Source organism: Sinocyclocheilus rhinocerous, unplaced genomic scaffold, assembly GCF_001515625.1.
Source record: "Sinocyclocheilus rhinocerous isolate Xijiao unplaced genomic scaffold, SAMN03320098_v1.1 scaffold300, whole genome shotgun sequence".
In the NCBI taxonomy this organism is placed as follows: domain Eukaryota; kingdom Metazoa; phylum Chordata; class Actinopteri; order Cypriniformes; family Cyprinidae; genus Sinocyclocheilus; species Sinocyclocheilus rhinocerous.
This window is the reverse complement of record NW_015654065.1, coordinates 790090-806516: the sequence shown is the minus strand read 5'-3', so window position 1 is coordinate 806516 and position 16427 is coordinate 790090. Positions and strand designations below refer to the sequence as shown.

The following is a 16427-nucleotide window of genomic DNA, read 5'->3' as shown; positions in this document are numbered from 1 at the left end:
AGCGGCAACAATACTACAGTGAGAATAAAAGTTATGCCTTCTTTCTTTGCGTGAACATTTGGGCGGCGTTATGCTAATCTTCCCACATAGTGAGGTAGATATGTGGGGGCGTGTTAGAACGAGCCGTTTTAGGTAGGCGTGGTTGACTCTTAACTTTTATAAAGAATATCTCTTGGGATTTTAGACTTTAGTCTTTGCAACTTTACAGATCTTCTTTATGCACCAAGAGCTTGTATCACTTCAAAGAGAAAGGAACAATTGAAATCGCATCATATGACCCCTTTAAATGTCTTAGACAATTTATACGAAATGAATAGCCTTTGTTTATAAGATGCACAAAGACAGTAGATGGTCCTCAAGAATGAACTAAGTTACTTCTCAAAGTCAGAAAAGTGTCTTCTAGTCAACCATTTCTGTTCGTATGATCTGCATAATCTGTGTTGAGAGGGTGTGGTGAAAGATGAATATATGAATAAGAAATCACGTGCCGGGTGCGTTTTCACAACATTAACATGGCACGCATATGCTACATATATCCTTCTTAGACAGCTAAATGAGTATGATGCATTTAGGCCTGTATGGCATCCAACTCCATAAATCCACCAGTGCTTAAGAAATAGGTTGGCTGTAACGGCTCTGCGTAGTGATCTTGCCCGTGCCCAGTGACAGTTAACGTTAGGCAGCCTGGAGCGGCTCTGACCCGGTTCCAACTCGCTGTGCTAAGGGGGAGGAGAACCTAACGTTAGACGGTCTAAATATCATCTCTTCCTCCTACCTTCTGGATAGAGGACTTTCCGCTCCTCCTCAATCCCATCAACAGGATTCTCGGTTTGCTGTCAGAGGGAGTAGGACTGTCCTCAATGTCTCCTTCTTCTTCTCCATATCCGAAATCTTTGGGAAACGAGTCCGCCACCCCGTAGCTGTCCGACAGCGGTGCCTCGTACTGGATCGACATGTTAACCCCCTCCCCAACCCCTTTAAAATATAACCTGGCCGATTATTAGTAATCCAACCTGCACGAAATTAATGCTCAGTGAACAAACATAAAACCTTGTTATCGTATAAATAGATGAGAGCAAACTTATTATGGATTCTCCTTTAAATCTTCAGTCTCTTGTGTTTCCCATCTCGATGAAACGCCCACTTAAGGACGACACTCGAATGTAATTGGATGGCCGCCGGGTAACTCGTACGCTGATTGGATAACTAAAGTGTCACTCTACTAAGCTATTGAAATGTGGGTGGAACGTTCCAAGTCATGTGCCTGATGGTCACCTGACAAACGGATTTGTGTGAATGGATGTTTTTTCCGACCTTTTACCTTGAAATGCTGATAAAGATTTGTTGGTAAATGTTAAATGTTGTTTATGAATGTTCGTTTATAAATGTACGTTTAATCCACTGATCTATAATAGAGATGTCATTTATATAGATCAGTGGTTTAATCCCATTTTCTAACTAAGTGGGCACACAGTTTTTGTTTTTAGATATGAAACAAACTGTATGCCCTTTCTTTCAAAAAAAAAAAGAAACAAACAAACAAAAAAATAAATAAGTTAAAGTAACTACTGGGAAAACTACGATGTTAAAATTGTTAATCTGAAATACCAAATAGAAAGTTGCAAACAATAACATTGATTGATTGATTTAATTCTATGTATTATTTATTATTAACTTAATATTTAATACATTGGTTATTATACCATTTTAACATTAGGCTATGCATGCCATATGGTAGTTGTACATGTAGCCTATTATGATATTTTTATGACAACACAGGCATAATCTTTCAGATGGGTAAACTGGAATTAACATCTCTGGTCATTTGTTATGCTCTGGTCATATCTATTTACCATGTAAATATGTTCATATGACATCAAGACAGTAATCAGCAATTTGGACTGTTTTTAGACATCAAAATTTCGAAATAGTCTGTTGTTTAATGTAATAATGAAAATGATGCCACACATAACTCATATGTGTACCAGTTAAACGGCAGGCTGATTAAAGGTTAGGCCTTCAGACAATAACAACAGTGACTGACCAATGCGTCATATGGCAGAATAAAGCCAATGTTGTTATTGTTAGTTTTACTACAGTATATGCGCAGTTGTACTGAATAATCAGATTACAAAACTGTTGAACTTTAGCATTTGGGAGCACAGGTCAATTAAATTGAAAAAATATAAATTTAAAAGATACATTTAATTATGTTGGGAAGACAATATTTTTGTGGTTAGGACACCACCAAAGAAAGTATAAAGGATTAGATCTTAATTCAGATTTCTTGAAATGATAATAATAAAAGCTTTCCATTCAAAAGCTGAATAGGAATGTACAACTGTCTTACAAGACAGGTTCATCTGAACAACTGTTTTGTAGTTTGGATGACACGTGGATTGTGTTTTGTTATTCATTCATGCTTTCCTTTTCAGAAACAGCCAGGAAGTATATCCAGTTACTAACACTCAAATTAGAGTAGCATTTAATTGCTAATATTTCAAGTCAGAATATAAAGTATATTTTGTGTGAGGATTCAAAATATGTAGCTATAGGCTTTGTAGTCCAGTAGATGGTGCTGTGAGCACTTAAAATATTTTGAACTGTATTATTAATACACTGGACTGTGTTGTTAAAATAATAAGAACAATTTTCAAATGGCTCTGTCTGTCCTCTTTTAATGTGAGGTAACAGCTTCCTTCTTCTCTGTGATTCTTCTCTTTACAATCAAGTGTAAGACAAGAGCAAGAATAGTTTCCTAAAGATAGGCTACTTTCTTTAGTGCCATATGCTATGACATGAAGCGGTGACAATAACAGCAACAGACAACATACAACATACAAAAAAGTACAAAACCATAATAATACAGAAAGTAATAACATTTGAATTCTGTGGTGTAATAAGTTCATTTCAAGCCTGTGGGAAGAAACTGTTGCTTATTTTGGTACTTACAACTTTGGTACTAACAGTAGCAGCTACTTTACCATTAAGGTTCTAAACCAGCTTTTCTCATCATAATACTAATATTAATATGAGTCAGCTAGAAAAATTTATTTATTCAACTTGTTTAATCTTTCTTAGATTCCTAATTTAGAAATGCTGGTCCATATGCTTAGAAAAGACAGACTTAAATAACGATTCGATATCTGGTTTAATTGCATTATAAATCAAACCAGTTTATTACCTGTTAATATGACATATGCACAAAACAACAATAAAACAACATCATATTTTTGAAGATTTTTACAGTTGCTGTATTACACCACAATGTGTTTTAATTTTTATTTTTTACCATTACATCATTTTGACTTCTGATGCAGGAAGCACTCAAAAAGAGAAATGTCCAGATGAGAATAAGGCATACATAATCATACATACAATCTCTCTAGTGTAGTCATACTACTATTGTTAATGAAATATACTGTCAGTGTGTACTGCTAAATTGATATGTAAAAAGAGAGCGCAAACAATCCATTAAGGAGTGCCACAACTTTATAGAGTTGAATATAAAACTTTAGTCTGAGATTGCTTGTGTGCTGACATCAAAGTTGTAGATAATCCTTTTACTGTGATTTTCCATCAATATACTGTAACTGTAGAAATAACATGGCTACCATCAATAGTGAATGCCTATATTGAGTTTTTCTCATATCTGTAGGTCTGTAGGAGCTGCTCGTCTGCTACTGGAACTGCTGGCCAGTGAGGTGCGATGGCTCGGTGATGCTCGTGGACTATGCCGTGACTCCGAGCTGGATTCTTCTATTGAATCAGGAGAAGTGGGCCTGCTCATTTTGGAATCAGACCTGGATGAAGTACGAGCTCGCACAGCGGTGTAGGGACAGCGGGCCTTAGCACCTTCCAAGGAATCAGTGTCTGAGCCATTACCTTCTACGACCGTTGAGCAGTTCCAGGGTGCGCTGACCTTCCATGGCTTCTTTCCCACGCCGGATGATGTGTGAGAAGATTCCCTGGGGTGGCTCGATGAGTCTGAAGTCTTAGACTCCTGGCCTTTCTTGAACAGTGGTGGAGGGTGGATAGAATCTTCCCCTTCATCTTGCTTTGGCGGCGTGACAGAGTTGCAAGGTGGTGAACGCATATCACTGCTGGTGTTGTTGGAATTGCTGTTGTGCTCTGTGGGACTGTTCTGTGAGTACTTTGGTGCATCAGAACCATCTTTGGTTTGCATATCACTCTGAACGGGCAAGAAAGCAGAGGATGGGTTGATCAAAGGAGGGTAGGCGGTTCCATCGGGTGGTCTCTCGAGAAGAAGGTTGTATCCACTGGGTGCTGAAGCAATGGTGGCCTTGCGGCCAGTGGAGGTGCCAATGCATGTCTGATGCACCACGGAATCTTTCTTCAGCTTGTTTGGATAGTAGCTGTCATCGAGATCATCCCTCAGCTGTGGGTAGTAGTTCAAGATGACCTTTTTAAGCTTCTTGTAGCCCAGGTGCATGATCTCCAGGATGTTGAGAAACAATGAGATGGCAGCTATGCATTGCATGAACACCATGAAGACGCTTTTCTCAGTGGGTCGAGATATAAAGCAATCCACCGCATTCGGACAGGGCTCCCGCTCACATTTGTAAAGCGGATTTAGTTGAAACCCATACAGAACATATTGTCCGGTCATGAAACCCACCTCTACGGCCGAGCGGGTAACTATGTGAGCCACGTAGGTGCGCAGAAGAGACCCCCTCAAGGGAGCTTTGTTTAGCTTCCCCTGGTCGATCTGCCGAAGCTCACGTTCTATTTTGCGCCGCACCTCCGCCATCTCTATGTCCACAGCCTCCAGTTCACGTCTCAGAGCCATTTTTTTGCACTGACGTTCTTTTTCGAGGGCTCGGAGGCGGTAGAGAGCATGGCCCATGTACACCAGCGAGGGGGAAGAAACAAAAATGACCTGCAGCACCCAGTAACGGATGAGGGAAATGGGGAAGGCTTTGTCATAGCACACGTTGCGGCAACCAGGCTGCTCGGTGTTGCAGATAAAGTCAGCCTGTTCGTCGTTCCACACATCCTCCGCCGCCACACCAAGCACCAGCATGCGGAAGATGAAGAGGATGGTCAGCCAGATTTTCCCTACTATGGTGGAGTGGATATGCACCTCCTCTAAAATCCCACCAAGAAAGTTCCAGTCTCCCATCTTTACTCTGGCATTTTTGTGTCTGTAAAGAGAGTAAACATGGAGCAAGAGTCATGAAAATGGACTATGGTGGGGCTCAGTCAATATGTTCAGCATGCTCACTTTTGAGTAGGCTACCAGAGATCCTTGGCCTCAACATCTGCGTTACTTAGAGACTTGACTACACTAGCTATATCCAAACACCAATAAATATTCTTACTCTTTGCACTGACTAAAACAAAATAGAATAATTTTACTCAAGAAAGACAAATCAAAGCTTTCGATAAACTTAATCTGCTAACAACACACTGCAATATGCAAAAATAGAATCTGTAAGATCCAAAACTGAAACCTTCAACCAAATTTTGGTCCCTATTCTTATTATAAATAAAGACATGATTCATCATTGCACTGCTACTATAATAAACCTTGAAATAGAAACATGTTTGCAATCTAATTTAATGTCCCATCTATAGATTTTTTTTTTTGCCAGATATTTCTTTGTTCGCCCCTGTTTCTTTTCTTCTCAATTTTGTATTTGGTAGTTTTCTTTCAATTGTATCTAAAAACCTCTAGAAAGAAAAAAAGAATGTCAAAAGAATAAAATGGACTAGTGGTTGCATTTGAATATTAAAATGCATTAAAATAAAACCAAATTGAGTACCAGACTATTAATTGACTTTTATCACTTTCATCATTACAGTCACTTTTATTTTAAATCAACATTTTACCAGAGAAACTAAGAACATTTTAGAGTAACCCAGTATAGTTACATAAATGCATACACTACATAAACTTTTTTCAAAACTAGTAAGTAATACAATAAAGATACACAAAATTTGTTGCCGGACTAAAACTACAGATGAAAGATCACAAAGCCTCAATTGTAAGCTTCAAAGCATTGCAGAGTCAGGTATATGGTAAAATTCAGTCATAAACACTAAATCACTCCAACAAAATTCAGAATAATGGTAGATTAATGTGGGTTATTTCAGGTTTTTCCATTTTTTTTAACTGTTACAATTAATCCCAAATATGGTATAGCCAGTTCAGGTATAATTAGAATAAAAAAATTTTTTTTCAAATATTTACTTTTTTTTTTATATATTGTAAAAAAAAAAAAAAATTGGATCCAGGGCAAAATATAGTATCAGGCATAAATTTACAAAACATGCAGTGCTACAAAATGCAATCTGTCAGTGTAATGCTGTGTTGATGTGTAGATGGTCTATTGTTAAAAGTAAACATAGATAAATAAACTGTAAAACACCAACATACCTTAAACAAATAAGGAGAAAATGAAGTAAATCCTCATGGTAACTCAAAAGCTACTCCAGCCTATGCACATTAAGTACTAAAAGACTCATGCCATCCTGATCATTGTTAAAGGTCTCGACTTAACACAAAACAAACAGGTCTTCTTGCTGCCAACTTATAGTCATGCAGGAGAAATCAATGCGCTAGCCGATGCCATTTACCTTACAGCAGTATGGACAGACTGCCGGTGCTTTATATCCCCGCGGGTCATACAAGCGCGACGAGGCTGCCAAAATATAAAAAAATCGTTGGTGACCTGCACATCTGACGCAGCACATCACCTGAACTTTTGTGACCCCTTCTTTCCTCTCTGTTGGCACCAAAAGAGGGTTTCTGAATACGCAGGGGTCTGTTGGCAAGCGCACTGCTTTTGTATCTCAGTGCGTCAATAACCAGTACTCCACTATTAATATGAAGTGAACACTGGATTGATTCAGCTTGCCAACTCTGCCAGTGTATGCCATGCGTAAATAAAACATTGTGGAATTATAAAGCCCCCTTCTGTATGAATGTAAGGCTCGGATACACTTGGTGGCCTCTTCATGCTCTTATGCACCCCTTCTTAATCGGTCTTGCATGTTTGATTGCTAGTTAACACCCGTTACAGAATGATTTTTCTGCTGAATTGCAGAAATAGCCCAAGTGTGATGAACTAAATGCATGTGCACAACTCTACTGGTGGATTTCCACGTTTTGTACAGAGAAATGAAGGCCTGTTGGTTCTTTTAAGCACATATAAACAAAACAACGACTTGTTTTATTATTGTAATATCGAATAAAACAGCAAAAGGCTGAGAGTGATCGTTTATTCTTTTCCATGAACGTGTTTACAGCTAAGCGCAATGCTTTCTAATGGCATTTGGCCACATGTTGGCACTACTTTCAATAGTCAATACTTTGGGAAGCAATCAATCGGTCATGTCCGATTTCATACTCTGCTGGGTCCAGCCCAATGTAATTAAGTTGTCTCTGCTAGTTGTGGTGATATTTTATTCCATTTAAAAGAAATCAATGGTGCAACCCTATTACGCTCACTAACTATGCAGTTGGTTGGTTTCATCCGAGGCCTGCGACATCTATTTAGGGGCATATCAGGCAAGCCCTAATTACTGTAGTGAGTGAGCCTCTTCATTACACAATATGATTCAGACTAGACATGACTTTAATGAGTACCTAAATTAAACCTTTGGTATTTTTTAAAAAAGGGAAAAGAAGAAGCATGTCAGGTTGGCTTGAATGCATGCTCCCTGATGGGAATGTAACTATTCCATGAAAATATTAGTTCCATTCTATTAAGACCATTCTAGTCTGCTCCTAAACCTAAATAATTTTTTTCTGATAACCTAAATCTGAGCCTAATTCAGTATTTATATTCTATACGTATACCATTTATATATCATTATGTCAACACATCCATTGTAGATGGGGTCAGCGACAACAAAATGGCCATTTTGCACAAAAGCTAAATATACAATACATTTTAAATGTTTGAGGTCTGTAAGATTTTTTATGATTTTGAAAGAAGTCTCTTATGATCACCAAGGCTGCATTTGATTATAAATACTGTAAAAACAGTAATATTAAGAAATAGTATTACAATTTAAAAAACTGTTATTTATATAATATATTTTATGTAGTTAAATTATTTTAAGTTATTAAAATATTAATTAAATTAATATGTTATAGTGATTAATGTATATAATTACTTTATTTTACATTAAATTATTATATTAAGTGTCAGTTTGTTGTGTCAGTTAGAAATACCAAGGGTTCACACAAAACAAGGGGAGTCCGCTTTTAGCTATTATGCCGCCCACAGTTGGAACCAGCTTCCAGAAGAGATCAGAGAACATTAGAACATTTAAATCTAGACTCAAAACTAATCTGTTTAGCTGTGCATTTATTGAATGAGCACTGTGCGCCGTCCGAACTGATTGCACTGTATTTTATGTATAATCATTTTCTGTTTTTAATTGTTTTAAATTCATTTTAAGTTTTTAAATTCCTTGTTTTATTGTTGTGATTATTTTTTTATGATTATTTTACTTTCTTTTATGTAAAGCACTTTGAATTACCATTGTGTATGAAATGTGCTATGCTATATAAATAAACTTGCCTTGCCTTATTGCGGTGATGGCAAAACTGATTTTTCAGCAGCCATTACTCGGCATTACTTGGTAGTCAAGAAACATTTCTTATTATCAGTGATGAAAACAGCTGTTTTTGTTTTGTTTTTTTGATAAATAGAAAGTTTAAAAGAATAGCAATTATTTGTTTGTAAAACTGTAAAAATATTTACTATCGCTTTAGATCAATTGAATGCATCCTTACTCGGGTAGTGTAGATTATGTGTATGTATTTCTGCATCTAACAATAGATTGGAACGAAGTATCTGGTTGTGGGAGGCATGGGCAGCAGGGGAATGTGGTGATGGTGGTGACTGATCACATTTCTGTGTTACTCGGGGTCAAAGAACTGAACTTTTGATGAACATTTAGTTGAAAACACAGCCCCAGTCAATTAAGCTCTAAAAATAGGCCAGAATTAGATTAATACATATTATTCCAGGGGTGGGAGCCTCACACATTGATTTGATTCACAACTCAAATTTTTGTTTGTACTTTGTTAAAGTTCTGCTACAGTCATAAATTTGCCTAACTGATGTGATTGGTCAGTAAAGTGGAAAATCAGCCTCACAGCAAAAGCCCCTCTTCTCATCCTTAAATGCCCTTTGAGGACTTACAGGTCACACACTAAGTGTAGGATATTTCTGTAAATTTCAGAGACATGCACTGAATACTTAATATCACAGATATTCCGTTTATTGTGCAGCAAGGGTCAGGACTAGCATAAGTATATAATAAGATCGCTTTATGATATCATGCTTGAACGATCAGTGAACTATTTTGTGCTATGTGGCTGGAGTTTGTTTGTTAAATTAAGAAGAACAAACTGAATAGGGGTTTGTAAGTTATTTTAACAAGCTTTCCCTGCAGCAAACGCACTGTATAATTACAAAGGACCTCAGTTAATATTGAAGCGCCATAAATATCACAGTAACTCATTTGTAATAAAAACAGTTCAAATTGATTTTTCGTGAACTGAAAATACCTGGATGTTCGGTTTAGACTGGCAAGAACACTGTATGCATATTGGCCAGCAATCAATGATCTGTTTGGGAGAACTACCATCAGCTAATTAGAACAGAGGGAACAGAGGGACAGAGGACAGCAGTTGTTGTGGGATGCTTTCCGATGTAAACTCACTTCACCGTGGTTTAGCATAGCACAGCATTTACTTCACACCCAAATTCATTAACCAGTTCATAAAACAACTATATGTTAAACACATAAATACTACTGATAAATGAAATATACCCATATGGACACATTGGTTTTAAAATGTTTGTAAACTATTTTTAAAAATGACACGATTCTCCAAGTTGCCACCACATGTCCAAACTTAAACCCATATCTGAATCTTAATGAATTGATAATCAAGGATAAATATCCAAGGTAACTGTGGATGCATATTATTCTCATTGATATGACACAATTTTCTATTGATTACAGGTCTATAACTTATGCAACACCGCAATTAAACTATGTTGTTATGACCTCAGGTTGAGGTCTGTCTACATATTGATCAGTGTTGCCCTCTACTGGTATTATGATGACATCTCAAATAGTCAAAAAAATTAGAAATGCATTTAAAATGTAGGTAAATTGAGTTTTATAAAATGTCAGCAAGTTGTAAACTACTCTGGAAAGGGCTCAATAATTTTGTGAATATAAAATAAATGGTCCCACCAAATATGTATAAACAATCAAATATTAAACTTGTCTTTGTTCCTGAGAAACAACATTAACTGAGTAAGTGTTTAAACAAAACCAAAATAATATTTGGATATGAATTACAGAATTGTATAAGTCTGTCTGAAAATTACATTTATTTACTTTAGATATGCATGTAGTGTATTAGCATACGACCTTAAGAGTCTTTAAAAACCAACAGGATTTTCTGACATTGACCTGAGATCTGAGGCCTGTTTCATAAAACAAGTTTACCAAATAAGCCAGGCATATTTCAGTTAGTCTGACTTATTTTGAACCAAATCAACTGACAATATGTCAGACTAACTGAAGTAAGCCTGGCTTATTTGGTAAACTAGTTTTATGAAACAGGCCCCAGCTCCTTTTAAACAGCTATGATTGTCCATTGTGAACTGATGCATGACTTCAACAAACACATCCTCCTCATGCAGGTGCTGGGGACAAGAAGATGTTGAAAATGACAGCAAAAAAGAAGAAGGCGATGTATCCCACAATGCACAACCAGAAGCGTGGGTCCTTCAGAAGCTCTTTACTGTAGTTGGTGAAAAACACATAACCAATGGTCATGCCTGCTACCCCACCGGCAATATGGGCCACAAAGGAGACCTATCAAAAAAAACAAGTATGAAGGACCTTTCTAGTATATTAACAAGATTATTATCTTGGTCTACAGCATTCCTGTTGAGTATGGTAGCTAGGTATACAGGTATAAATGCCTGTTCAATATATGGTCTCAAAATCATCTTACCTTCATGCCAGCCTCGTGGGTAATGAACCTTCTATAAATGGCAAATCCAACATCTGTTCCAACTGAAAAAAAAAAATACAATAAAATTATTTGCCAGTAAATAGGTCTGGACAGTGTTTAGTTTTTCCAAATATTAATAGTGGATAACAAAAAAAGATGTCAGATGTCATGAATGGAAAGAGGAAATGGGCGCACCAATCAGAACAATTACTAAGATGCGAAACGCTCCCAGAAGTGGCATCATCTCCCTGAAGTTCTAGAAGAAAAACAAAACGTTTTATTTGGTACTTGAGTATATATTAATTGCATTTTTTAAAAATTATATCCAATCAAATATTACTGGAAATTCACTCACCACCACAGCATTCATAAAATAACCTCCCATGAGGGCATAAACACCACCCGAAGCGCCCACAAGAGCACTGTAAGGATCAAAGATGGAGCTGGCGAGAGAGCCTAAAAGAGGATTCATACATACACATTCCATAAGAATATGAAGAGAAGCCCGAGCTAAAGACTGAAATGCATGAAGCCAAATATATAATATATAAATCAGACGTGACAGTTAAGACGTCAAACATTTCTAAAAGATTTCTATTTTTTAAATAAATGCTATGAACTTTCTATTCATCAAAGAATCCTGAATTATTGAATTACTGTTTGCAACATTGATGAGCATCAAATATTAGAATGATTTCTGAAGGACCATGTGACACTGAAGACCAAATAGTTTCAACTGTATTTTTGAACAAATAAATGCAGCATTGAGGAACATAGGAGACGTCTTTAAAAATATATATTTTATTAAATTATTAAAAATATTAAATATATAACTTTTTTAATGTGATATTATATACCATATCCTATATAGTGAACTCTGATACTGTATCCTATTCCCAATATAAACTACCGAAATGCACAAAAACCCACCTGCAAGGACCCCAGCCATATAGACCATGCCAACTTCAAAGCCCTTATGCACCAGCTCCAGAGGAATGCCCAAAAAAAGCTGCATTATCAGGTTTCCCAAGATATGCTCCACACTAAACCAAGAAAAATGGTCAGACAGATATATTAAAAAGTTACCAATAAGGAACCGACTTGGATGTCAGATCCAGTAATCAGTTGATATGTCATTCTACAGTGTAACATGAGTTTAATTATGTCACTGAAAGGAACTAAATAGTTCTTTCTTTTTTTTTTTTGAGCACTTTTATGTACAACCATAATTGTCTCAAAATAGAGTCATTTTAAAATAGAACTGAAGAAAGGCAGCAAAATCCCCTTACCCGGCATGTACAAACATGTAGGATAGAAACCGCCAAGCCTCCTCACGCTGTTCAGGCTTATAGGTAAGAGGACTCTCCCAGATCCCTATTCCCAGAGTTACCCACTGCTTTTGAGGCTTCCATACTGCATAGTAGATAAACACTCCCAACTGTCAAATGAAAATAGACACGGGACAAGTTTGTAACTGCATTATTCCAGTTGCCACAAAGCACTGTCCAAACCCTGTGTGTCAACATCTAAAAAGTCATTTGTTTCTACTGTAGCAGATGGCTCAGCAGTGTTTAACTTATATTCAAGTACATCATGTTAGTAGAAAATAAGTAAAATTAATGATTTGTAAAGTATAACAAATATGATTTCTATTAAAGAAAAAAAAATTACTTTTTCCAATGGAAGGTCTCATAAGTTTCTTCATTTTCAAGAGACTGATCATCAGTGACTAGAGGTCTATTTTGAGGAATGTCCATGGAAACAAGGATGAATCCGGCTTTTTAAACACTGTGGCTAAGGCTTGCCAAAACAGGAATGGAAAAGCGGAAAGCTAAGCTCAAAAGAATCTCAGTTCTTTCATAGTGAGGCATCCCAACAAAAACATTCACAAATTATGGAAACGTACTGGTTGCTGCAAACAGTTTTTACAATGAACAAACATTTATATTATTACATATCGTATATTACAACATTTATATATATTACCCTTTTGAACAAAAACAGCTTAAACCAGTCTAAAATTGTTTGCCAGCCTTATATCTGGCTTGAAAGTCTGATCTGTTGGCTGGTTTTAAAGGGGTTTTCAGCTTGTTCGACTAAGAAATTAGATAAACCAGCTGAAGACAAGATTGGAGACCAGCTAAGACCAGCAAACTTTGACTGGTTTAAGCTGTTGAGGCTTAAAAGACAGTAACTGTGGCGACAGTAGAAACAGTTCAATTTATCAGATACCCAAAAAGATTAAATTCCACTGGTGCAAAGGTTGATGTTTTGCAGCAAACATTTGATCGCACCTCCACTAAACTGACGAGGATGATGAAGATTGGTGGCGGACAGCAGTTCGCTCGCTCCAAATACGTCTCCCGCAACTCCTCGGGAAGCATCCATCTAGAAACATTCTTCTGAAACTTCTCGACCCTCCGACCTCTGCTCTTGATATTTCCTCGATTATCACCTTCTTCATCGCTCTGCACGCGAAAAGTGTCTTGCTCTTCTCCGTCATTATCGCCCATTTCTTAAAAATGCAAATCAAAAAGGTCTTTCATTGATATAAAAGTTATTAATATTCTTGACAATTAGCGAAACAAAATAAAACTTAAAATAAAACTAAAATATAGTACAAAGCATTTAGATTTTAGCTTCTCATGTTTTCTCTCTCGCTCTCCTTCCGGAGCTGTTGGCTCTTCCTGCATAAACGTGTCCTGTATGGAATTTTTTACGAGCTTACCACCGGCTATATGCTTTTCATTTTAGAAACAATCTTATGAAAATAATCCTCATGGAAGAATGATTAATATATTGTTTGTTTTTGTAAGCCGAAATGAACAAGTTTTTTTTTTATGTTGTAGTCCACCGAGCACGTGCTTTCTATAAATGTTTAAAAGTTATTAAACGGAGCTAAATTTTGTGTATTTTATGCCCGAGACTATTTTGAATATATGTAGACAATATGACTACAACTTACCCATTTCTTCTGATCCACCACCTCTCACGCAAATAACTTACAGGAGATTTCTCTGAGAGCGCGCGTAGATCAGTGCTCATTAATGTTGGAGGTTTCAAAATTAATAAAAACGAAATAAAGAATATATTTTAAAAATATATATGAGATAAACAAAAGATAGTTGTGTGACCACTACAGACTTAAAGACGCTCTCCCTGGACGTTAATTACAGACTTCATCCAGCTTTTCCGGTTCCAGTCTTCCTTCCTGTTGTTTCAAACAGGAGGGTCTGCAGAATCGTTTTGTGTTTAACGTTACTTTTGTTGAACGAAAAAAAGCAACCTATGACCCCGCCAAAGTTTGGTAGAGTCTCTACCTGCACTTCCTCAAACCGACACACCTGAAGTCACGTGACGCAATAGACCAATTATAGGTTTGTAAACATTCAGGATGCGCGCGCATCATGGTTGCAGAAAACCCGGGAGAGATGGCCTTTACGGCTAGAGAATTTCACGGATAGGGTACAAAATAGTTAGGTTTAAAAGATTATAAATTATATTGATTAGACGTCATTTTCAAAATGTTTTCCGCATATTACAAGTGCTTGTCACCCAGCGATAAGCACTGTTATTCAACGAAATTGACGTTAGAGAGTGGGATAGTCTTACAGATCCGAAACAGGGATGACGGTTTTTGTGGGCGGAGCCTATCTGGAGGCAGAAAATGACGGTTTTCAAGTGGCAGTCTATGGAGCCATGCAATACAAGAATAAAAAAAAGGTAAATTTGATTTTATATTTCAAAATTCTAATAAGGAAAAAAACCTCGTCATTCTCTCTTTTCCCCTCGGCTCTTCTGGCTTTTTTCCCTCAGATTTGACAAACTCACTATTTTTGAGTTAAGTCGAGTTATAAAGTCCGAATTAGGAGATATAAACTTGCATTTGCGAGAAAAAAGTCAGAATTGTGAGATAAAATAAATAAATGTTATGTAAAAATGTTAATACCGTAGTAAGGTTTAAATAATATTTCATGCTGTAACTGTAGGGCTAATACAATACGTCCCCTATGAACAGCATATGTGAATATTATGTAGACCTATTGTTTAAATCGAATTTATGCTTTAAAAGTAGAGTAATCATAGCAGTTTTCATCCATAGTATGTCCATTTAAACGTCTGCGTTTAGCTTCAAATGGGGTCTTTGACGACAGTATTCTATAAAAATTATTTGCATTCCAATCTTGACATCAAAAGGCACAAAAATATTTTTTTCTTTTATTCCATGGATTTTACCCATTTATCTCCACTTGTTTCCAGTGTTTTTCTGCAACCACTGTGCGCGCGCAGCTGCAAGTGACGTAACTGTGACGTCTACTCTGAATTGGTCTATTAGTATCCATTTTAAGCGCTTCTTCCAAACTAAACTTCACGATCAAACCGATATATTCCAACCACAACGAACCATAAATAAAAGACTGTACCAAGTACAGTATTTGAAAAGACAAGATGCAGCTTAAACCCATTTAAAGAGAATGGTGGAACTCCTTAAGACCATTAGAGGTTGCCTTTGCCAGTACAATTAATATTCAAGTTTCTTGGATAATTCAGACAAAAGATTTTTGCAATTTTTTGCTTGTGTATTTCCACTTGTATAAAGTTATTCTTAATTTATTCACTGATAATCTCTTAATTTTCAGTTAAAAATAACGACCGAGCCACTTACAGAGATGTTTTTTTGTTTTGTTTTTGAAGTTTAACAACTTCAATGCACCATCATTAAATACACTAGGGTGACCATACGTGCCATTTTCCCAGGACACGTCCTGGCCAGGATTTGTTTTGGCTTTGTTTTCCTGTTTCCATGCTTGCTGAAGGTAATGATCGAAAAGTAGTTTGACCAATAACATGCAAGCATTGTACATAATGGACCAATCATGGCGTGTGAGAAGGTGGGATTTACGGTCAAAGCGATGCAATTACGCGTACATATTAGGTGTTTTCGACTTAAAAGCAGTGCGGCTCAGACCGATCAGTGTTTGACATCAAAGTACCTCGAGAGCGTTTCGAAAGCATAACCGTCTATATGGTAACTTTGATGTCATACACCGATCGGTCTGCACACGCAAACAAAGCCAAAACCTAGATATTTTAGGCAATATAGAAATCCTGGCCAGGACGCGTCCTGGGAAAATGGCACGTATGGTCACCCTAAAATACACAGAAAATACCAAACTAGATATTCTTTGAAATTTCCTTTTTGTGTTCCATCAGAAGAAAAGTCAGATGTTTGGAACAACATGATATGACGACAGAATATTCCATTTTTGTTTTGAACCAAATTTAAATCGACATTCAAACAAACACAAACCTATACAATTTATTACAAAACATTTAAAAGAAACAGAATCAATACAAATCCTGACTTATCACAGATCTTTTATTTGTCAAAAAAGAAAAAAGAAAA

At 36.7% G+C, this 16427-nt stretch overlaps 3 protein-coding genes across 4 annotated transcripts in view; all 3 read right to left on the bottom strand.

The window, feature by feature from the left end:
• The window catches only part of rragca (Ras-related GTP binding Ca), a 12676-nt gene extending 11535 nt beyond the window's left edge, over nucleotides 1-1141 (bottom strand). Inside the window, exon 1 of the mRNA XM_016523467.1 lies at nucleotides 776-1141. Coding sequence (XP_016378953.1) covers nucleotides 776-955 — 180 coding nt within the window. The 5' untranslated portion in view covers nucleotides 956-1141. The remainder of the gene's footprint in view (nucleotides 1-775) is intronic.
• A 2045-nt stretch (nucleotides 1142-3186) lies between these two features.
• On the bottom strand, nucleotides 3187-6528 carry gja9a (gap junction protein alpha 9a). The gene is made up of 2 exons (XM_016523408.1): nucleotides 6401-6528; nucleotides 3187-5165 (listed from the first exon to the last, which is right to left on the bottom strand). Exon 2 carries the CDS (start codon nucleotides 5141-5143, stop codon nucleotides 3647-3649), a length of 1497 nt encoding a protein of 498 aa, XP_016378894.1. The 5' UTR covers nucleotides 5144-5165; nucleotides 6401-6528; the 3' UTR covers nucleotides 3187-3646.
• A 4052-nt stretch (nucleotides 6529-10580) lies between these two features.
• Nucleotides 10581-14358, bottom strand: rhbdl2 (rhomboid, veinlet-like 2 (Drosophila)). 2 transcript variants are annotated; one of them, XM_016523405.1, is made up of 8 exons: nucleotides 13986-14358; nucleotides 13315-13535; nucleotides 12310-12458; nucleotides 11951-12063; nucleotides 11376-11476; nucleotides 11216-11276; nucleotides 11021-11082; nucleotides 10581-10878 (listed from the first exon to the last, which is right to left on the bottom strand). In XM_016523405.1, the coding sequence occupies exons 1-8, from the start codon at nucleotides 13987-13989 to the stop codon at nucleotides 10696-10698; spliced, it is 894 nt and encodes a 297-aa protein (XP_016378891.1). In that variant the 5' UTR covers nucleotides 13990-14358; the 3' UTR covers nucleotides 10581-10695. The 2 variants fall into 2 exon arrangements, with proteins under 2 accessions (XP_016378891.1, XP_016378893.1); XM_016523407.1 differs by lacking the exon at nucleotides 13986-14358 and adding an exon at nucleotides 13642-13736.
• Between the last annotated feature and the right edge of the window lie 2069 nt (nucleotides 14359-16427).